This window comes from Rhamphochromis longiceps, linkage group LG17 (assembly GCF_057381845.1).
Source record: "Rhamphochromis longiceps isolate RC_006_pf linkage group LG17, R_longiceps_female_GT1.1, whole genome shotgun sequence".
NCBI lineage: Eukaryota > Metazoa > Chordata > Actinopteri > Cichliformes > Cichlidae > Rhamphochromis > Rhamphochromis longiceps.
The window spans coordinates 28,838,732-28,862,366 of NC_140573.1; the positions used below are offsets into that span (position 1 = coordinate 28,838,732).

The following is a 23,635-nucleotide window of genomic DNA, read 5'->3' on the forward strand; positions in this document are numbered from 1 at the left end:
TATCATACTGTGTTTGGTATTTATCAGGGGCAAGATTTAACACATTCAGGTCTAGCATCAAAGTATGAAAAGATAAAATACACACCAGCGCTTCCTGACGATTGTTGGATTGGCAAATTTTAATACGTTGACAAAGACTATATAAAAGTAAGGCTGTTTGCTTATTTTGCATATTTTAGCTCATGCAGCCAGAGGATTGTTGAGCTCATGACATACTAAGGCACCCGTCCCTTCGCCAACTGGTTACCAAACCTTTATCGCAGAATCACTCAGCCTGTAATGCTGCTCCGAGTTTAACTAAACTGAAATAACCACCTAATGGCCTTCACTCAAAACATGCTCAAGTTTGTCAAATGTCTTTCTCAATGAATTTTTATTCTCATTAGATTGTGCAGTACAACCAATCAGTGATAAGACCTGACAGGACAACCAATATACTTCTGAACTGTGATCGATAATGAGTCAGATGAGCTACTATGTCTATGACATTCTAGTCTTTGACTTGCTTGTTCTTTCAGACTTTGGATAAAGTGGTGATGGAGATGAGTACCTGCGATGAGCCTCGTCCACCCAATGGCCCATCTCCCATTGCAACAGCATCAGGACAGAGGTGGGCTTTTCTTTCTGTTATACTCATTGGGATGAGTCGGATGAGCAGTGTAGGCAGCAATGAAGTGCTTTCAAACTTTTCAACAGTCCAGTTTTTGCTTGTTTTATTTTTGCCTTTTGAATGTGAATTAATGCTATATATATATATATATATATAGTGCTGACCAGTAATGGCAAAAAAAAATCAAAACTAATTAAAAACAGACATTTTTAAAACAGTTCTGTTGTGTCACCATACACCACTATAAATCAGATGACTCTGAGGGGCAGCTAAAACAGTGTCAGAGTACTAGCACTGAAACCGGAACCCTCCCACTCTAAAAAATATTAATTACTCAACCACTAGTATTAAAAAAGGGTCATTTTTATGAGTTAACAATGGGATGGGAGTTTATTTCTGATCATAAAGGTCACAAATCAAAGTTCAGAGATAAGACTAATATTTACTTTGCTTGTTATACAGCTATCAATAAAGCTTATCTTCAAAAATTAATGAATACAAAACATGGCGGTTATTTAGATGATGTGTGAGGTTTTTGTTTGTTGAAAGACGCAGATGACTGACAGGCTACTAATGATCTATTGCCCCCCCCTCTCTGTGCATCTTACAGTGAATATGGTTTTGCTGAGAAGGTGGTAGAGGGCATATCCTTATCAATCAACTCCATTATCATCCGGATCAGTGCCAAGGCCTTTAACGCGTCTTTTGAGCTCTCCCAGCTGCAGGTCTACAGCGTCAACACCAGCTGGAGCATCGGTGACCTACGCTTTACTCGCATTCAGGACCCCCAGAAAGGAGAGGTCGGTGTTTGTTAGTTTTAAACAAAATAAGGGTATTTTGACACACAACGTTCTCATTTACTGCCCTTTTTTCTTTCGCTCAGATTCTGACATTTAAAGAGATCAGCTGGCAGATGATCCGGATCGAGGCCGACGCTATCCAGAGCGCCGAGCACGAGATGTTGAGCGCCCCCATCCGCCTCATCACCAACCAGTCCAAGATCCGAGTCACTCTCAAGAGACGGGTTAGATACCACGCATGTGCCCTTTCAGATATTCATGCTATGACATTTGACGGAGCAGGCTTGAAACCCAGACTCTAGGCAACATCGGCTTGCCCACTGTGAACAATGACCCCTCTGTGTGGCCTCACAGGCTGCAGGGCCAATAGCAGTGCTTCATTAAACAGCTGGTGTTTATTTCAGCCAAAATGGCAACCAGTATGCAGTTTCTTCAACACAAAGGGGATTTTAGTGTGCTGAGCAAAAGTAATTGGCCTGCTGAGTTCCTATTGGACAAAGATACAGATGCTCCTTAAACTGCAAAAACCTGTATTCGGTTTGTTTGTTTGTTTTAAATCTGATAAATGTTCTTGTGAATTCGGTGTCATGTTACATTCCTGGAAACTCTTGGCGAACCTCCACCTGCATATTGCTTGTTTATAGCAACTCTTCTGTGTGATTCAGATCAAAGACTGTAACGTGGTGGCCTCCAAGCTGATTCTGATCTTGGATGACCTCCTGTGGGTGCTGACAGACTCTCAGCTCAAAGCTATGGTGCAGTATGCCAAGTCCCTCAGTGAGGCTATGGAGAAGTCTGCACAGCAGAGGAAAAGCATGGCCACAGAAGACCAGGTACCAGTCAGTGACGTTTTCCACGCATAGAGAACGCTTATCATATTTTCTTACCTTTTTTTCCCCTCTTTCTGTCACCCTCCCCATTTTTCCATTTTTCCCATTTCCTCCTCCTCTTCCTGTTCATGCTCTAATTGTGTGTGAATGAGCCATGGTGTAATATTTAGTCCTCATGCTTGTCAAAATCCCGTCTGATGCCCTATTTGTGCCCACAGTATGTCTTTCACTGTTGCTTTTTAGCTTCTTTCAGTCAGTGTCCTACTTTCCTGCTCTCTACACACACACAGAGACACAAAATGTACAGACAGCCATCGCCCACTCATATTCACACCTTCCTATATCTCAGCAGCTTTACTTTACAGTAATGAATCAGTTTCCTGTAAATTGGCCTTATATGCCACCTGGTGGAAACACCGAGTACTTCACCGCTCATCTTTTTTATTGGACTCATCAATCTTCATGAGTCACTCTTGTAGGAAATGAACTGAAAACCTCATCAGTGACAAGAATAGGATGATCTATCAGAGCGTTTATAACACGGGCAAAGCGTCAACACTTAAAACGTTCTGTGTTCTCCAGGTGTCATCGCCGCCCCCTTCAGCCCAACAGGTTCGCACCCAACAGGCGTCCTCAGCTGCTGACCAGAGTGCAACCATGGCCAAGCTGTTCAGCGCCTATGATGTGTGCGAGACATCGCACCATCTCCAGATCACACACCTAGACCTGCACATCTGCGATGATATCCATGCTAAGGACAAAGGTAACGCATGTGCAGCTTTACGTGTTTACTTTATTAAGCACACAAATGACAAGCATGATTGTTTTCAACTTGAGGTCTCTTGTTTTTTGCCTCTGGTGTATAGTCGTCAATAAAAGGATAACCGGTGGAGCCATGCAGCTTTCCTTTAGCTCCATTACTTTGGACTACTACCCTTTCCACAGAGCAGGTATGAATTCAGCTGTTGAGATCAGTAATCTGCCAAACAAAATAAACACTGTTTACTTTAAACAAACAGAATTTATTAATTGTATTTCAATCTTCATAGGTGACAGCTGCGCTCACTGGATGCACTACAGCGACGCCACTAAGACAAGAGAGAGCTGGGCACGGAGCCTCCTGGATGAATTCAGGACCAACGTGGAGATGTTAAAGAGCACAGTTCGAGACCAGCAAGGCCCGAGCCACACCCACAGTTCCCCAAAGCATGGTAAAAGCACACACGCTCACACACAGGTGTTAGGTGCATTTTTGTTGTACCCACAGCACATCACCCCTGTGGGTTTTCTGTCCTCCAGTGTCCCTTAGGGACGATGTGTATGGCTCTCTAGGAAGTCAGGAAGGAGCGGGAGGAGGAGCAGTAGGGCTTAGTGAGACACACTCCTCACTACTAGATTGGAGCCCACACGCACAGCCTCCAGCGCAGTGCTGCTGGTGCCTGGAGCCAGGTATCGCGGTGTGTTTGCGCACAGTTTGGTGCGGTGATACACACCTTTGTCTAGGCACAGAAGTTTCTCATTGGAGAACTGAGTTGTGACACTGTTTGCCGCCCTCTCTGCTGTTGTGTTTTTAGTCATTTCCTCTTGTTTTACCTACACATACCTTCTTCTTTTCCCTCCAGGTAAGATAAACACGTCTTCCAGCGCTTCCTTCAGTCCTCCTCTGCCTCAGACTCCCAAGGCTCAGCTCATGTCCAGCTCAATTGTTCTCAGGGTGGCTGACTTCAGCATCTATCAGGTTCAGTAATGTTGCAGACTTTTTCTGCAGGAAATCACTGAGGCTGTATACATTTTCTCAACTACCTTTAATTCATTTTTCAGGTCTCAACAGCAGACCAGCGCCGCTCCAGCCCCAAGACCATGATCTCCTGTAATAAGAAGTCATTGTACCTTCCGTCAGAGATGCCGGCCATCCATGTAGAGTTCACAGAATACTATTTCCCTGATGGAAAAGACTACCCTAGTAAGACTTTTGTGCCTTGATACTCAGGATACATTTATTTTCTCACCTCACAAATAAATGAGTTGATCGTGCGCTGTGTAAATAACAATTTTTCTAAACCCGGGCTCTGCTTCATGGTAGGTTTTCTATCTCCCATCACACTTTCGAGTCCATTTAGTCCAATCGGTGAGCTGTGGGGTTAGTCATTGACTCCTGTGTGGCTGAGAGAACATTGATTTTTCTGAATTACACTCAGTGCTCTGGATGAGGGATCACCCAATTAATTCATTTATGGATTTCTCACAAGCTCTATTAGCACACATTATGAGAGCCACTAAAGGTTTTTTACTTTTCTGACTTCGAGTGTGCAGCCAAGAAAATAACATTTAGCAAATTAAGTACCATTCCTTCCTTCTTCTTTTTTAATGCGTATAGTGTCTTATTACTTTCTGCTACGTGTTTCTAAATATCATGTAACCTTTCCATCTTTTCCATCATGTTTCTGCTCCTCCAGTTCCGTGTCCAAACCTTTATGCTCAGCTCAATGCCCTTCAGCTGGTCCTGGATCCTCGCAGCCTGGTGTGGCTCAACCTCTTTGCCCTCGACCTGAGGCAGAGTCTGGAGCAGTTCATGGAGATCTACAAGCTCAATGACTCTCAAAAACCAGACGAGCATGTTGACATCAGGGTTGACGGCCTCATGCTGAAGGTAAGAAGGATTGCAGAGGGATAGGCCGTTTCCTGGTTTGAAGCTTGGACTGTATTTTCTCGGATTCATGCCTTTTTTTTAAAAATTATTATTATTTCTCCACTAGCTCGTAATTCCCACTGATCAGGACTCTTCTTCGCCTGCTGACCTGCCTCGCTCCATCTCAATTCAGACTTCAGAAATGGCAGCCACTAACACCCGACACCCGGCCAACTGTACACGATCCCACCTTGAAGCCCTTCTGCAGGCCTTTGAAGAGGAACCCTTCTTCTGTTCATCTTTTTCCTCTTTCCCTCGCTCCTCATCCTCTTTACCAATCCTCCATCCCGTCTTCCAGCGCCACGCTCACGAACAGGACACCAAGTTGCACGACATTTATCGGGGCCTGGTGGTGCCCACGATGGGCACGGACGCCCTCAAGATGCCTGCAGCCACTGACTTTTGGGCGTTGCACTTTGCCCAGTTTTGGGTGGACTATGAAGGAACCCGCGGAGGTAAAGGGCGGCCCCAGCCCTTTGTGGACTCCTTCCCTCTAACTGTGTGGGCGTGTCAGCCAGCAAAGCTCGTCCAGCATCAGGAGAAGCTGAGGAGTGCTGCTGGACCAGGACTGTCCAGAAGCTCGTCAGCGGAGGCTGTCGCACGTTTACAGAGGAAGCGATTATTAAAGGAGTATTACAGCACTGATGCAACGACATCATCACCTCACAATAGCAATTCAGCACTGCCAGCCAGTAATGGTCTCCATAAACCCCTCTCACTAGACAGTCTGCCCTCCTCATCCTCCTCTTTGTCATCAGATAAAGATGCAGATGTGCATGTGTTGGTGCATGTGCAGAAGCATCTGAGCGCTCAGGTATTTTTTCATAAAGGCTTTTGTATCTAATTTGCTTTTTTTTTTATTCCATATCTTTTGGTTGGTTTGAAACCTAAATAGGAAGGAAAATCTACTTAATTGGTAATGGTAACAGTTCTGACCTGTTACCTTTACAGGGATAAAAAGAATAAACATCACAGATTGAAAAGAGACAGGAAAGTTAAGAAGTTAAACAATAAACCTTTGATAGTTAACAACCCCCTGAAAAAAGCTTCACAGCATTAACACATTTATACATCTTTAACGCCTTTATTCTGTGCATGTGTTTAGGTAAGCCATCGGCAGTATGTGTTTCTGATGCAGCTTCAGCGCACCATCAAATCCCTGCAGCAGACACTACAGCAGGATATGGAGAAGATGAGCTCCAAGAGAGACCGCAAGGATCCTTCCCACCATCCGGCAGATCGCCAGCCGTTCACCGTCTGCTTGGGCCTCCTGCTCAAAAGCGCAGAGGTGTCCCTGCTCCTGAAGCCCATTCCGCAGCCTGAGGGTTCAGGATCTCCTCCAGGCTCGGAGCTGTCGCCCTCAGAGAGCCGAGGAACTCTGGAGCCTGCGAGTGATGCGAGAGACGGGGGAGAGAAAGGCAATGAAGGATCTGGCTCAGAAGGTGGAAGAGCCAAGCAGTCTTGCACTGTAGACCAGCTGCTATGTAGCCATGGCTTAGAGGGAGGACCCATGCAGGTTCCTGCACCTCTCGTTCCCGCTTCCACTTCAACTACACATCCCGACTTGAACCACAAAACGTCAGTGGAGGAGAGGACTCCAGCTAAAAGGACTGGGCGGGGGAGTTCAGATGAAGGTGGCGAGGTGCTGATGGATGGGTTGTCTGGAGGTGATGATATGGGATCTAGGTTAGACTCCAAAAGCCAACCATGTGACCATCTGCCTGATCCACTCAGCAGCAAAGACTGGAGTGACAAAGACAAGGCTGCAAAGATGCCTCAGTCAATATCCAGGTATTCAGTTTGTCTCACGAATGCTATTAGTTTCCACAACAGAGTCATTACTAATACGTTAAGGCAGAACTGTGCTGTTTCAACATTTAGACTCCGCTGAGATAAGCCAGTAATTAGTTTTGTTTATACAGTTCAGTTTCACACATTTGCAGAAGAGGAATCGCTCTACCAGGAATCAGATGCTTGCAGTACAGGCTGTGTAAGTGCATTATTAAGTTAGTGCTGAACACCAAGAGAGAAACAAAAAAAATATTAAGGATTCAACAAAGCATAATTTTAATAAGGTTAGTCTGCTGATGATTTTGTTGATTAACAAGTTAATCTTTGTAGAATCTTTTCCAGTCGGGAAAGCATGTTAAAGAGGCCATTACAATGTCAACATCCTAACTAATGTTGTACAGATGCTTGTTTTATCCAACCAAGGTCTAAAGCCCAAATTTGCTACCATACAAGGACTAGAATCACACCCATAAAAAAACAAAAACAAACATATCCCCTGAAAGGCCGTCTCCTTGTGTCATCACTTTCATCACTCCTGCTGCGTTTGGATCACTCTCTGGTTGATCTGACTACTCGTTCATGTGCATTTGAGATTTGCCCTGGTTTTCATTTATTAAAAGTGACCCTACAACCTAAATGTAACTTTGCAGGGAGCCAAATGTTACGAACAGGGCTGAGGGGGGATTGTGTTGGTGTGGCTGCACCACAGCTCAGGACGTTCTCTCTCAGGCGTTAAGATGTTACAGCAGGACTCTTTATTAAGAAAAGGATGCCCCCGGTTGTGTTAGTCTTGAAGTGTTTCCTTCAATTTGGATACTCTGTTCTCTTCTGTGCTGAAGAGTGCGCTTGTAGCTGGAAACGGAGCTCTCGTCACCAGGGAGGAAACTGCGAAATTGCAAATATGCATTTGCAGATCAGATCATGGCTTCCATGGAGTAATCCAAATATAACTGAGAAACACAAAAATAGGCCCTTGAAAGTGACAACAGGCAACTTTAAATTGGGATATGTTTCTTTTTTATTTGTGGAGTTCGAAAAAGTTTTGATTCAATTTTATTTATACAACGCCCAAATAACAGCAGCAGTTGCCTCAAGGCGCTTTATATTGTGGGGTCGATTGTACAATAATACAACAGAGAAAACCCCAACAGTCATATGAACACCCTATGTGCAAGCACTTTGGTGACAGTGGGAGGGAAAAACTCCCTTTTAACAGGAAGAAACATTCAGCAGAACCAGGCTCAGGGATGAGCAGACATCTACACTGACCAGTTTGGGTGAGACGAGGAAGAGTAATCAAATGTGTAATTGAGGGGGGGATAAACAAACTCAAACAATCTTAATGTTTGAAGCTGAAATCTTAATTTCCATATGATCTTTAAAGCTTGAAACATACCACTTAAACCACTTCCAGACTAGTTCAGCCTTCAATAAGTAGTCCAGAAATGTTCAGCTGATGACTTGATTTAGCTGACAGAAAATTAATTGACAGCAGGGTTGTTAGTTAATGAATTGATAAAGTTCTTTATGTAGGAAAAAGGCTAAACAATCCCTTTTTTTTTTGGCCAACTATTTTAGTTGCATGTAAAAGGTTAAAGTGGTTCCGTAGGTGACTGTCATATGAAACTAGTTGTGCCTTTTATAAGAGAGAAAAGCAATGGAGTAAAATATGGGGAGCAGGAGTGTGTAGGCACAGGATAAGACAACGGTACTAAGTGCTGAGTACACCCTTAGCTGCAAACATAATGTCAAAAAAATCAAATATCTATTAGATTTTATAAGTAAACCAGCAAACATATTTTCTACTAGATGATTTGCACCCAGTTTAAATAGCGTTGCGGTGCTGAATCCAGAGAAGTGATCGTATGTCACAGTTGTCAGACTTTTGTTAAATGATCCAGACAGCTTTTTCAGAAAGACCTCTGTGCCTCGCTGTCATTGACCTACATGAGTCTTTCTCTCACTAATTTCATGTCTATTCCTGAACACAAGAGCTGTGTGTCGAATTCCCACATGAGTGCTCGTCAGTCTGAATGTTCAGTCTTCTCACATCACCTGTCTCACTTTCTGAATGTTGGCCAGCCACAAGCTGCTGTCTTTTCTTACATGTGTTTTCTCATCTGCCGTCTGTCGACATTTGGATGTTCTGTGTTTTAACTCATTCATTTCCTTTTCTGCCTCTTGACCTTTGCTTTGACCCATGCGAGGTGTGCGTGTGTGTGTGTTTTCTCTCTATCAAGGAAAGGAAGTTTGTCTGTGGTATCTGATCTCCTCAGCTCCTCAAACTCCAGCAGATCCACCTCCCTTTATTCCATGTCCAACATGTAAGCCACTGGATCTGTGACTAGCTGTGCTAATGAGGGTGTACATGTACCCTGTGTGTGTGTCCTCCTGCTTGCAGTCTGTGGATGAGTACAAATGCAAATGTGTATATGTGCATCCTCTGTGGGCATGCATTTGCATGAGTGCATGTCTGTATGTGTTATTTTTCTCCCCTCTGTTTGCTGTCTATTTGTTAACCCTTCATGGTCGAGATGAAATGGGAAGCTCTTCCTTTGTGACAGTCCCCCCCCCCCGCCTTGTGTTCTCAGTCTGTCGGGAGCAGCTTTTATTTTTTTGTCTGATCTGAATTTTTCTTGAGATTATTTCTGGCGCTCTGGTGAGGCTAGCACACTTGGTTCTTACGTGACCTTAAACAACACTACACAAAGGAATGAAGCGATATTTAATTCATGACTTGTCGAGTAGGCTCTGTCAGCTCAGAGAGAGCACTGTGGTGTCGGCTAGTGTCGGCATAACACAAACTCCTATCAGATGTGATGAAATAGTTTCACTGGACTCCTTTTTTATGTCACTGTTACTCAGTCTGTCATAAATTTGTCATAACTTAGAATTAATTGCATGCATGAAAATTGTACCTCAAGCAGAAACAGAGTGATCGGGGTGATTATGGTCACTACTGTCACACCTCCTCATGCGCCCGTGTATGTGTGTGTGTTGTAGTGGTCGTTTGATGCGGGATCGCTCCCAGTCCAGTTTCTCTGTGTCCTATAAAAATATGAAGAAGAGCCCCTCTCTGCAGTCCCTGGACAACATCTCCATAGATAGCTACCTGATGGAGGATGGAGACACTTACAGCCTGCTGGAAAGAGGTAAAAATATCGTGTAGTTGCACTAAGCTCCACCATTTTATCCTGACCTTTGGACTTCTTATGTGTTTCATGGAGTAGAGCATATCTCCGCAGGGATCAAGATTTAATGATTTGTGTAGGTGTAGTTGCAGCTTGCTGTTTGGCCTTAAGGTGGCAGCATTGTGCTGGTTGTGCATTGGTGAACTGGATTACATGAGAAAGGAAAAAGTTACACTAATGAATACAAAACATGATATACTATACTGGATCAACAAAATTTAGGCCAACAATGCAGAAGCTGCGTGTGGAAAAAATAACTACAGCCTTAAGGCTTCCACAGGGATTAAGAGGGTAAATAGTAGGCAGGTGCTGTTAATCAGATCCACTTGTAAAAGCTGAGGTTTTGGTAAACTGGGAAGGGTTTTGGGCATTTTTTTCAAACAGTCTGAAGTCCATCATCATACACTGAGTGACTATTTAGAAGTGGGAAACATTCAACACAGAGTGGATGATGTAACAAATTCACCAGAAGTTCAGACCCCTGCAATGCTCAGATAAACTGTAAAAGCCCAAGAACTGCACTTCAGACACTACAGGCCTGTCACAAGACAGGTTCATGTCTTAAAATTTCAAGTTCATGACAGCATAGCTAGAAAAAAAGACTGAACAAGTACGGCGCGTTTGGAAAGGTTGTCAGGACAAAGCCTCTTCTCTCTAAAAAGAACATGGCAGCACAGCTTACACAAACCACAAGACTTCTGCAACAGTGTCCTTTAGACAGATGAGACCAGAGTGGAGGTGTTTGGACATGATTCACAGCCCTATATTTGGAGAAAGCCTGACACAGCATATCAGCACAACTGCTGGGCGATGATTTGGGCATGTTTTGCAACCATAGGACATGGGCACCTTTTGCAGTCATTGAGTCCAGCTAAAGCTTGGCCCAAATTGGATCATGCTACAAGACGATGATTCCAGGCAAAGTAGCTAATTTACAACAGAATTGCTGCAAAAGAAAAGAATAAAGGTGCTGCAGTGGCCTCAACCCGATTGAGCTGCTGTGGTGGGACCTTAAGAGAGCTGTGCATTAACGAATGCCTGCAAACTTCAATGAACTAAAGTAGCAGTGTTGTTAAAAAGGAGTTGCCAAAATTCCTTCTTAAGGACTTTGAGACACTGATTAAGTTGGACAGAAAAAGGTGAGCTCAGTTATTGCTCTTGTAGGTGGTTCTGCAAACTATTGAATCACGACATGCACTTAGTTTATAACAGATCCTTTTTATTATGTGTTATGTAAAACGTTAGAGTTCATCAGAGGGTGTATGGTTCTCTTTATCATGATCATACATGTGTTTATTTGTCTGTGTGTGTCACATTTGTATTCCTTTATGTACTTTGCAGACGACGTGTCCATCTCAGGCTTCAAGGACGTCATCAGTGAACAAAGCACCGCAGAGAGCGCCATCGAGGCAGCGACTGGTCAGGAGCACGAGGGGGGAGAGTCCCCCGACTCTGCCAGCGCAGCATCACAGAGCATTGATGAGCCCACCAAAGATACAGTAAGAAACAGTGGTTTTGGGATGAACAATAAAAAGCCAGCATGCGCAGCTTATTCGATTTTTAAATATGTATTCCTCACCTCCAGGTGTCAGTGCTGGTGTTGAAGGTGCAGTCGGTGTGTGTGGGCATGGAGGCCATGGGCGAGAGCACAGCCGTGGCTCTGGAGGTGGGCCGGGTCACACCCAGCCAGCTGGGAAATGTCAGCCTCAGACAGTACCTCAGCAACCGCAGCCTGGGTAAGAAATGCAAGTCGGCTACGCGCATGTTTTAAAGTTTTGTCTGAGAATGAGCATGAGACAAACAGCTTTTCATGTGAGCTCTAATTATTTTTGAGTGTTTTTTTATTTAAATGTTACAAATGCCAAACTATCACATGAATATTGCCACATTGTCAATTGATAATTAGCAAAACCAGTGCTAATACGTAAAATTGTGTGCACCTGTGTTTGTTAATGGATTTAGACTCAATCCAGCTACAGCTTTTTTTTTGTGGCTTTTTATCCTTTTTTTTTATCCCTTTTTTTTTTTTTTGAGGAGGTGGAGGGTGGAGTGTTTCAGAGAGTAAGAGGGATCATTAGGACAGGGAGAGGAAGGAACATGTGATAAAGGTCCTGGAAAAGACCATCAGGATACTGAGGCGACACCTGACATTAAAAAAAAATGTTGTTCACATTTGAAATGATGGGGTGAACAGCAGCTTACATCAGGACATCCACATTTCTCTCTCAGCAGATGCCAGTGAAAGCAGGAAGGTGATATATAGAGAGTGTTGGGGGAAAAAAGACGTTTGTTTTCAGTTACAGCAGTGATTTATTGATCATTTAAGGCTTTGAGTGCTTCTCAGATTTGAGAATGAATTGCCATCCTTGGTGGAGTTTCTGGGACAAAGCCAGACATTTCATGGCACATCCCTGTGTGATGATTGGTAGATGAATGCAGCCTGAGTCTGAATCCACTTATCTTCTCAAGTGCACACACACACACACACACACTCGCACACTAACAGCCCACCACTACCAACCACCCCCTTCACCTTTTTTATTTACCCTCCATAACTCCCCACAGGTATGGTGTGTTCAGTACCAATACCTGCACAAAGCAGCCAAGGTAACTGCTGCGTGTTAATGCGCCATCTGTAGCCTAGCGTGCATGCTTGCATTCGTGCCTCTTTTTCCATCTGTGTACGTGTTTCTTTGTTTGTTTGTGTGTGTGTGTGTTACGGTTTGCAGGACTTGCTCAGTGGCATGCGCTGCAGATGCAGACGGCGTGTGTTGCAACGCATGAGGAGTGTGTGGTGCTCCTTTTTTTTTTTTTTTTTTTTAGCAGCAGCAGCAGCAGCACGGGGTGCTGATGTGGTATTGTGTGTGTGTGTGTGTGTGTGTGTGTGTGCGTGTGTGTGTGTGTGGCACTTAACAGAGGATAAATGTGACCGTAATGGAGTGAGTGGTCCCATTATTTGCAACATTAGGCCTGCAACCTTCAAATCTACGCACATTCGTGCCATATTTAGGGTAACAGCTACTTTTTGTGCTGACAGCTTTAACCCCAAATCCTCCCATCCTTCCTCTTTCACCCTCTCTCTCCATCCTCCCCTGTTTTTTTTTCTTTTTCCCTCCTACTACCTCATCTCTCCACTGCAGCAGACTTTGCAGTTTCAGTCCAGTGATTCAGGCAATGAGAGAAATGCCAGCTTTACCCCTCGCCTCCTCTCACAAAAGCTATCCTACCTCCCCCCCTCTTCCTTCTTTGTTTCCCTCCACCTTCCTTTTCACTCTTCCCTCCAGGTCCTACTCCATCTTCCTACTAATCCTCTGTCATTCACCCCTCCCTTTCCTTCACCTTTCCTTTCCTTCATCTCTCTCCCTCTGTAGGCCATTTCCCCTCCCCTCCCTGTCTTATCACAGTCATTCAGTTCTTGGCTGCCGGCTTCCTCGCTCTCTCTCCTCACCCACTCCCATCTTCCCTCTCTTCGCCTCAACCCTGGCTGCTCAGGATTGAGAGAATATGCAATTTTATCTGAGGAAAAGCTGACAGAATTCGGTGTGTGTGTGTGTGTGTGTGTGTGTGTGTGTGTGTGTGTGTGTGTGTGTGTGTGTGTGTGTGTGTGTGTGTGTGTGTGTGTGTGTGTCTTTGAGTGTTTTTGCTAGGCGTGCAGTTGCCCTACAGTATTAACCTTCTCCTGACTGTCCTTTAGAGAGCGTTTGAAAGGGAAGCGACGCGCTTCTCGCTGTCATAATAAAAAGAGTGATTTCTTTAAGTGGCCATTTTCATGCCTTGTGTTCCTATTGCGACTCTCTCACCTGTTCAAAAGCTTGTCTGTATTTGTGCGCTTGCCCAGTGAATGTCCCCCTTTTGTGTGCTGACGTTGACGACTCCTTGAGACTTTTCTCACTTCACGTCTTCTTTCTCTCTGTACTCATTTTTTTGTCTTCTTTACTTCTGTTTCTCAAAAAAAACCCAGCAAAAAAATAGGATTCTTACAGTCACATTTTGTAGTTCCTGTAGTCATATTCAAGTCTTTCAGGGGTGAAACTCTTTTTTTCATTAGTACACCAGCAAACCTTTTTCTTTTCAGCTCCTTGGAGCTTAGATGTGCTAGGTGTTTTATTCATATAATAAATAAAAAAGTATTAAATGAAAACTTTTGCTTGTATTTTCCACCAAACCCTCAAGTCCCCAGGCTTTGGAAATAATTAAACATTACAGCTGGAAAGAGCCGATGGGACTGTAAAAGATCTCCTTCAGCCCACCTTCTTAAATCCTTCCGGCTTCTTTTCTTTCGTTCTTTCTTTCTTTTTAACTTTCTGTTCAAGTCCGTCTCCCACTCGTCTTTCTGATGTTATTCTTCCTCTGTCTTTTCATTCATCCCACCTCTTACTTTGAGCTTGTGTAAACCTGATATTAAAATTCACCCTTTATTTAGAAGAAGTAACCGTGATGACCTCGAGATGTTTTTGACACATTTTAAGAAGTAAGGAACGTCCTTAAACTTCACCGTGACAACAATGTGAGCATATTAAACTTTATTAATGTCTTAAATGCCCTGCTCAATAGTGCCTAATAGTGTATAGTCCCACCTGGTGGGTGTTAGCAGTGGATCCTTTTCATGATGTAGTTTGCGGGGTGACACCTCTGTGGAAATCACCGATGCTCAGATTTGGTTGAAGATAATTCGAGGTTCAGTGCCCAAAGCTCTTTGTGACATTCTTTTAGTGGTTCCTGAGCAGTTTTTGGTAGTGTGACATGGTGTGCTTGGTCTGCTGCAGTGTTTTGGTGGGTGGTAAGTGACATCCACGTGAATGGTAGCACCCAAAGAGTCTGATGCTTCTTGATTTTTCAGCCCCAGCATTCGGATGGCAGGATGAGAATTAGCTTAAACAGCAAGAAAGCATGGATCCATCCTGCCTTGTATCAACAGCTGCGGGTAGAGTAATTGTTTGGGATAATAGTGGGTTTTTCTGGTGCACTTTGGACCCCATAGTATCAACCGAGCATCATTTAAACACCACAGCCTTCCTGAGTATTGTTGCCGACTATGTCTGCCCATATTGTACCGACTGTTTGATGACTGCTTGCAGCAGGATAACATGCAATGTCACAAAACTCATTTTAAACTGGTTTCTTGAGCATGAAAATGAGTGTCCTTTACTCAGATATCTCCTACTTCCATCCACTGGATAAATCTCCAGCAGCTGTTTGATGCTGTCATGTCAGTATGAACCAAAATCTCAGAGGAATGTTTCCTGCACCTCGTTGAATCTGTGCCATGAAGAGTTAAGTTGTTTCTGAAGCCAAAAGCGGATCAAACCAAGTACTAGCAAGGTGTACCTAATAAAGTGACTCTACACTGATGTTGAGAAAAGGGAATGAAAAAGGAAAAAAAGAGAGATTTTGGCACCATCTTTTTTTCTCTGACATAAATTTGAGACCAGTGTTCATAGTAGGTTCAAAAACATCTCGAGATAAAAGTTTGCAGTCAGCTAATATCAGCTGATGGTTTGACCTGATTACACAGAGAGATTAAAACGGTCCAAATCTTGAATTAGACAAGAAGTGAAATTTTCTTCTTGTCAGATTCCTGGACACTTTCAAAAGACACACCAGCCTTATTTCATGTTGGGTGGATTTTAATGTCGGGTGTGTTTAAGCTGACTTGTCTTATCTCCAAGCTTCACAAATGTAGCGTTGATGTTAACAGCTTACATGTCTTCCTTCCCAGCTGGCGGCGAGACCAGCTCTGCATCCATCCAGGGCCTTCACGGTCCGGCGGTCCGGGCTCGGCTGGAAAGCGGGCCCTGGGCCGCCGCCCACTCCCCGTTGGCTGAACGTAACGGCTTCCTCCAGCTGCAGCTTCACGATTACACGGCGAGCTTCATGATGTCCTCGCTCCGCAACCTTTCCCTTTTCCTGGAGGACGACTCGGCCTCCCAGGTGCTGCCCATGGAGATCAGCATCAGGGACACACACATTGATTTAAAGGTGAAAAGACTTATTTCAGTTTTGTACTTTGCAAAGTTTGTGTTTTACCCCGAGGTTACTGTTGCAGAACACCAACAGAACTGTTTCAGTGGGAAATTTGTCTCATTGCTTCAAATCCAGTTTTACTAATGGAGCCCATAACTCACTGCCTCAGACTAAAGCACTCTCTTGTTATCAAGTTAAATATTTTGAACAGTGGCCTAATTGGCATTTGGATTTGAACTAAAGGTTTAATGACACAGAAAGAAAAGGCCTTTCTACTCTCTGTTTGGTTCTTTCATGGTCAAGCAGCTTTGCTGTGGAACTGATTTGAGAAAATGGATTTGGACTAAACGTCTCCCTCATTCTGTCTCTGGTACACTCAGTCCCAACAACATGTGCTGTGTCTCCTGCAGGATGATGACCCTCGTGATAATCCCAACTCGGAGCCCTCGCCGGTCATGCTGCACATCGACAGCCTCATCGTACACAGAAGAGACGACGGGTCTTTCTCTATAGGAGGTGACAAACGTGCACGCATTTTCATCTGCCAGATATTTCCACCTCCACTCCAGCGCTGATTCACTGCAGTTATATAAGATGACCTATTAAGTGGCTTTTTAAAGTCCACGCTCGCTGCATCCACACATCCGAACTCCCTCCTCTTCTCCCTCTCTCTTTTTCCTCGCAGTGGATAGAGCAGGAGAGGCCAAACCCAAGCAAGCGGCCTCAGTGATTGACAGCTCTCTGAGTCCAGTCCCTGAGACTGTGGGCGGCATCTGTGGTGTTTCAAAGGCGACGCAGACTCAGGCTCCGCCTACAAGCCCCCCTCCATCTGACAAGGAGAAGGTGAGAAATACGGCAAAACACAGTGGAAAGAGAGCATAGAGGCAAAAATAAACAAACACCACATGTGCAAACAGTGTTGATGTTCATGTTTTTGTTCTTCTTCTTTGTCATTTTCTCCTACAAACAGCTCCAAATGAGAATGTTGTTTCTTTCTGATCATTCTGGAGGCTGAAGCATGGTGTGCCAGGTTTTGCTTTGGTAAAGCTATTCCAGTTCTGTGTTTGGCTTGAGCTTGTTTCACAGTGGGAGTGATATTTAGAAACTTAGGAAAAGCATTGCATTTTCAGCCAGATCTACAATCTACTCGATGCTTATTCATTGCCACCAAAATAGCTAAATTACCTTTTAAACTTTATCCCACGGCGAGGGTCTGTTTGGAATTACAATACTGTTTAAAGTCTTGAGCCTCTCTGCATTTATTTTTGCTGGAAAAATGGAAATTAGGTGCAGCAATTTATTGACCACCTTTATTCTTCAGCACAGCCTGAACTCTCTTAAGCAAACTTTCTTGTAATTTCTTTAAGTAGTCTTCACAAATAGTTCTCCAGGCTTCTTGAAGGACATTCAAAGTTCTTGCTTGGATATTAGCTGCCTTTTGTTTTGTTCTTTGTCAAAATGATCCCATGTTGCGTCAGTAATGGTAAGGTCCAGGCTCTGAGGAGGCCAGTCTGAACCCACTGCCAATCAGGTGCTTTCCAGATACAGATATTGGATGGTGAGACCATTTCTGATGAAGCGTCAGTGAACAGTAGATGGATCAGCTGAAGGGTCAGATGCATCTCTCAGGTCCTGTTTCAGGTTTTGACTGGATATTTTCCTATTTCTTAAGGAGATGATGACTTTCATATATAGATAGCTTTTTTTTTTCCTCCACTTTTTCAAGTTCCTCCAATTTTTTTAAAGACACACTGCACACTATGCTGAGATACACTGAGCTTTTAGCTAATAGCTCTCTGGGGATCACCCTGTAGGTGCAAAGCTACTGTTGATGAACAAATTGTGTTTTTGAAACTGGATGTTAGTAACAAAGAGTCTAAATGGTCTCTGTCCATTTCTTCTATTGATTAAGACTGCTTTGAAATATTACCACAAAATCTGTCTCTTTGCAAGCACAATAAAAAGAAATGAGAAATGACTCAAGAATTTTACATCATACTGTAGGCAGCTAAGACCTATTGTCTCATCTGGCTTTTTGGTCACGGCTAAAAGACAGAAGTCATTATGTGCAAAAGCCACACTATAGTTCAGTGGAATCAGACACGAAAAGCCCCTGAAACTGTTCACTGTAGCCGTTGCTTGTTCTTCTTCCTCTTTGTGGTAAAACTTGCTGCAGTCGTTATGTTTTCTGTTCAGCCCAACTTTCCAAAGAAGCAGTATTTCTCTTAAGTTTTCGTATAAGCAGCGATCCCTGGGAGGGTATAATAAGCCTACCGATGAGACACCTGAATGACTTCATACCTGTAGGGAAACTGAGACTGGAATGGTTGGAGCTGGCTGATTAACAGCAACTGAACTGCTGAGAATGTCAGCGGTCAATGAAGGATGAAATGTTCCATATTCTGTATGTGGGGCAGATTGTGATGTTTATTTATTTCTTCTTTCAGATGCTGATCGAAGAGAATGAGTGTTTAAAGGTGGAGCTTTCCCGGGCAAAGATGGCGCTGGCTGAGGCTCAGATGGAGAAGGACTCGCTGCTTCACCGACTGAAGAACCTCAAAGTCAGCACCAGCTAGACCGCCACTCTCGAAGACCCTACAAGTCTCGCAAAATGAGAAGGAAAAGAACATGATTTTTTTTTTTTAAACTACAATGGGGGCTCCCTTTTCACGAGCCACCGCGTGACTTCAGACTTATACAAATAAAACAATCCCGAGTCTTTGACGACTCTGAGAAAACGCATTTTTACACACTCGTCATCTGTTTTGTTTTCCACTTTTAATTGCGGACAATTCACACGTTTGCAGCGCTAAGAAGGATAAAATGCGCACCTTTGTGTGTTTGTGTGAGACAGCAAGAGGATGAGATTTCTAACTTTGGTCGTGCCTACAGAAAACCATTCCCAGAAACCTGCTTCTGTTGTTCAAGTTTCAATTAAAAAAAGCATCCCAGCTTTTCGTCAGTGAGCTTCACTCAGACCTGTAGGCATGGGGAAACGCTGAATGTCGTATCTTCAGAGGAATGTCTTACTTTGCACTGCGCTGAAATTCGATTTGTAATCCAGCGCTTTCATATTCAGAGGGGAGCGACGAATCATGTTCCTGCTCGTCCTCGCAGCGTGTACAGTGTATATTGTGCAAGAATGGGAACACATAACTATTTTCTACAGAACTTTGAATGATTTTGCAGTGATTCAGTTGAATGAGTGTATGTCTCAGTCAGAACAAGCATTTCTTTACAAGTAAAGTGTGAATTTCCATGGCTTTGACACCAGTCTGTTCCTCCCCGCCCGCACCCATTCCCATTTATTTTATTTTTTTTAATTATGTGTAAATAGCTCCTTAACATGTGCTGCACTTTTAAAACTGAGGCAATGTAAATACAACAATCAGAACTGTGAGAGAAAAGTTGAGCCGACGAGTAGAGACAGTGGAAATAAACATCCACTCTGAGAAAAGAGGAAAATTAGGGCACCGTAAAGCTGCCTGATTACTTAAGTGTGTGTGTGTGTCTTTATGTGAATTTTCTAATCTGCCATCTAATGTAATTTTATTTTATTTTATTTTCCGTGGACGCACAAAGACTATCTGTTCATGTGCCCATGCCTCACGCTTGTGCGGCTACTTTAGGGGGAGTGACTTTTCTAACAGCACATGCTTCGGCACAGCACAAAAGGATAGTTTTTGGTGTCTGTGGATTCGGAACATTAAATCGGTCTGAAGGTGCATTTATTCATTTCAGGATGTTTGTTTTTTTTTCTTTTTAATTTAAAACAATGTTTTGATTTGTTTGGTTTCCTGAAACACAGCTAGTTGCCTCCACGAATGAGCGATTCAGACTTGAAATTAGATTTTTAACAGAGCTGTCTTCTTAAAGAGGAATGTTTTACTTTACGTCTGCTTTATTTTGGCCCATTTTTCCTAGACTTAGTTCTCCCCCCCCCCCCCCCCCCCCCCCCCCCCCCCCAACCAAAAAAAAACTATCTTAAAAAAAGAAAAAATACACACGTAATAATAAGTTGTATTTTTGTCTGTCAAAGCTGCTGAAATACTCACAATAATAAAAGGTATCCGACTGAAAAGGTTTCACTTTTTCTAAGTGTCGGGTGTGAAGTTCTTTGCAGACATCTTTCTCGGCTCATTATGAGACTTCCCGTGCCTACGTCTAAAGCTCATTACTTAAAAATGTGAAACACAAACTGCCATGAACAAACAAAACACACTGACGTTGTTCTTCGGTCTGTGAGCATTTGTTTTGGAAAAAGACAAAAACGCTGAGCTATGTTTTAAAATGTTTTTATAATGGTGAATATGTTGATCTAAAATATTAAGATCAACATATTCACCATTACCTCATTGCTTATTAGTTGCCTATTCATTCTTTATTAAACTCACTATCAATCCCATATTAATTGCTTTCTCTATTTGGCCATTAAATAAGAGTTTTCCTTCATAGAATACAATGTTACCATGCTTTGCTCCGTCTGGGCCTTTTAAGGTGGAGGAACTGTGAGAGTAGATATTTCCTTTAATAGCGCTTAAAAAAAAAAAACGCCGCCTATTTTTATGCAACTAAACTACAAGCATTAAGAGCTCCAATTTCAGTCTCTATGACTGTTTCTGGCTCGATGGTGAAGTTTCTATTTAGTTAATGGCCCAGAGGGTGTGCATAGAACATGATTATGCTTAGTAGGGCATTATAATTGTATGACAACTATGTATTAAACAAATAGAAAATGAGCGCCATAGCACAAAGTTTTACCAAACGTTAACTCCGACTCTTTAACACTGCATTAACCTAGCACTGTTACAGTATGATAGTTTGAATCCAACAGGGGCAGAAAGATGTTTATATGTACGCGTCTTTGTCTTATCCCTTGTCAAATAGTTGTCGTCTTCAGCTTCAGACTATTGAGGCTCCCTCTTTAGCTACCAAACTTTAAAAGCTGGACTTTAATCACTGTTGGCTAATAAGAGAAAAACCACATTGGCTGATTTAATACTGGAGCTTTATAGTTTCTTTGCTTTCCTGTGAAAACCTAAGAAACTGTCTTTCTAAAATGGGCAGTTTCTCCTGGTCTTTTAGTGCTTCAGCGATTTCTGCTATTTCTACACTTTATCTCAGCCTATACAGGAGCACTACATATTTCATTTTTTTTGTATGTGAAAATGTGTTGTTTTTGAAGCACAGCCGTATAGCTCATACATCTACAATTTACACAGCAGCATTGTTGGCCTCCTAAAAATCACCAAGACACCGGTTAGGTTAACGACTGCCCCTTTTTGATTGATTCTCACACAAATTGAAAAGGCTTTTAACAAAATGTATGTGACTTGATTTGAGAGGTAAATTTATGTAGGTGCTAAAAAAATTTGGCTGGATGAATACAACAGGCACGCTGGTGTCAAACGTATCTAACACATGTTTTGAAAAATAACAAATTAAAAACACATAAAAATTCATTCTGACAGCACAACCGCAACATAACTTACTTTTGAAACTTCTATTTGAAAGCTAGATTAATGAACACTTTTAAAACTGCTCATTCATTTGTGTGTGTGTGTGTGTGTGTGTGTGTGTGTGTGTGTGTGTAAGAAATACTGCTAAATATTGAAGCTTGGAGGGTGAAGCTCTTTAAATAAGAGTGCAGCCACTTTGTCGGCTCAAACGTGCTGCACTGAAGCGCTGCAGCAGAGCGTTTGGTCTTTGTGAACATAAATGGTCATGACATTTTATGGCTGGAGAAGTGCAGTGAGTCATAGAAGGACATTAAGTGTTCAAGTGTGTGTGTCTAAGAGACAGAAAAGTTCTGCTCTCCTCTGCTGTTTACATACTGCAGCTTAATGTGTCTGTGATGACAGCTACGTCACAGTGCAGACCCATTTATGTAAGCAAAGTTTACACGTTCACTTATATACTGCGTGCGTGCGTGCGTGTGTGTGTGTGTGTGTGTGTGTGGAGCAGAGTGCAAGGATTGCCAGCTCCATGTGCGGCAGGATTGTGGGAAATAGGATGAACGAGAGAGGCATCAGGTTGAGTCTCGGCTGAGTGCGAAGTGCAAAATCTGTGTCCAACACCCAGTGTGGCTGCAGCTGCCTCTTCACTGTTTCATCCTCTGGTTTTAGTTCAGCGTTGGAGCGATCCTGTGATATTTTATACAATGATAGTGTGCAGGTTTAATAAAAAAACTGAATTATTATAGAAGCATTATAGTATTGCAGAAGAAATGGGTTTTGTTTGGTCTTTTTTAAGAGGAGCATTTCAATTTCAGCTTGTGCCACGCAGTCTATTGTTTTCAGTCATACTAGTGGCACCTCTTATGAGGAAGGAAATGACAGTCTGCTGGTAGGTTCACTACTTTGAACAAGATTAATATAGACTCTTCGGCCACTTAGGTACATCAGCTAATTACAGAAAACTGAGGTTGTATTTCATACAGGCTCGCTAAAAGCAGACAATAATAGACTGAAAAACATTCTAAGATCAGAAAGCTAAAGTATTGCCATCGTGTCTTGAATCAACGGTTCAGACTGGTGGTAATTTAATGGTGTGAGGGATACTTTCTCAGCACACTGTGGGCTCCTTAGTACCAACTGTGCATCATTTAAACACCAAAACATACCTGAGTATCTCTTTATGATCAGTGTACCCATCTTCTGAAGGCTGCTTCCAACAGGATGGCACCATGCATGTCACAAAGCTCAGATCATCTCAAACTGGTTTCTTAAACATAACAATGAGTTCACTGTGCTCAAATGGCCTTGACAATCACCAGCTCTCAGTCCAACAGAGCATCTCTGGAAATTCACATCATGCATGTGCAGCAGACAAGTCTGCATCAACTATGGGATCCTATTGTGTTAGTACGGACCAAAATCTCTGAGGAGTGTCTCCAGCAACTTGTTGGGTGGGTGTACCACAAACAATTAAGGCAGCTACAAAGATAAAAAGGGACCCAATCCAATAAGGTGTACCTAATGAAGTGACCAGTGAGAATATCTCATGAAGTAGCACCTGTATTTTCATGAGTTTTTGTTTTGTTTTTTGTAAAAAGCAATTTATGTATGCATTTGGCACCTCAGGGCCACCATACATTTCCACCAGCCTAAGCTTCTACATGTTCACAAAGTAAACAACATGTGATCATGATGACATGTGTTTTTAAATGATTATTTCACATCTGCAGACCTACACATTACTGGGATATGTATGTCACATAAATACTGTATAATCAATAATAGTAGTAACCTGTGCAAGCAGAGGCTTGATCCAGCTCTCTCACTGAGCAGCATCATGTAATCACTAACATGTGGGTGCAAGGATGACAGTAATATCATAAGTCTGTGCGAACAAAGAGCTTGTTTTCCCCCATCGCTGCCGAAATCTGCTATTGCTGACCTGATTTCAGATCAACAGGTGACACGCAGGACCTTAATCTGAATGCTGCCACAGCTGGAAACACGTGGAGCGAGCACACACAGCCTTTGAAGCCTCAGCAGCAGCTGAGGGTGTATGTTTCTGAGAAATATAATCAGGTCATTAAAAAATTTAAAAATAAAACAAAAACATTTGGATAATTTGGGGGTTGTTAGATATTAAATTCTTACCTAATATACTGAAACTCATAAAAGCTGAATTGTAGTTTACTGTCATCGTCGCATAGATGTGAAAAAGTAAAGTTTTATTTGCTCCAAGGTTGACTAATGAAGAAAATAATAAATGCATATTTAAATTATTCTTTAATTTCAAGACTTTAATCA

The 23,635-nt window shown here is 42.8% G+C and overlaps 1 protein-coding gene across 3 annotated transcripts in view; it reads left to right on the forward strand.

Annotated features, from left to right (window-relative positions):
• Nucleotides 1–19,825, forward strand: part of bltp3b (bridge-like lipid transfer protein family member 3B) — a 32,629-nt gene extending 12,804 nt beyond the window's left edge. The window contains exons 4-24 of one of the 3 annotated variants that reach the window (XM_085387671.1): nt 519–610; nt 1,221–1,410; nt 1,494–1,634; nt 2,076–2,243; nt 2,823–3,003; nt 3,107–3,190; nt 3,290–3,451; nt 3,863–3,978; nt 4,062–4,203; nt 4,697–4,890; nt 4,997–5,743; nt 6,035–6,720; nt 8,961–9,044; nt 9,724–9,872; nt 11,253–11,410; nt 11,497–11,647; nt 12,477–12,518; nt 15,631–15,890; nt 16,286–16,391; nt 16,561–16,718; nt 18,323–19,825. In XM_085387671.1, the coding sequence (XP_085243797.1) occupies nt 519–610; nt 1,221–1,410; nt 1,494–1,634; nt 2,076–2,243; nt 2,823–3,003; nt 3,107–3,190; nt 3,290–3,451; nt 3,863–3,978; nt 4,062–4,203; nt 4,697–4,890; nt 4,997–5,743; nt 6,035–6,720; nt 8,961–9,044; nt 9,724–9,872; nt 11,253–11,410; nt 11,497–11,647; nt 12,477–12,518; nt 15,631–15,890; nt 16,286–16,391; nt 16,561–16,718; nt 18,323–18,451 (4,140 nt within the window). In that variant the 3' untranslated portion in view covers nt 18,452–19,825. The remainder of the gene's footprint in view (nt 1–518; nt 611–1,220; nt 1,411–1,493; nt 1,635–2,075; nt 2,244–2,822; nt 3,004–3,106; nt 3,191–3,289; nt 3,452–3,862; nt 3,979–4,061; nt 4,204–4,696; nt 4,891–4,996; nt 5,744–6,034; nt 6,721–8,960; nt 9,045–9,723; nt 9,873–11,252; nt 11,411–11,496; nt 11,648–12,476; nt 12,519–15,630; nt 15,891–16,285; nt 16,392–16,560; nt 16,719–18,322) is intronic. The other 2 variants (XM_085387668.1, XM_085387669.1) reach the window with 2 other exon arrangements.
• The last annotated feature ends 3,810 nt before the right edge of the window (nt 19,826–23,635 follow it).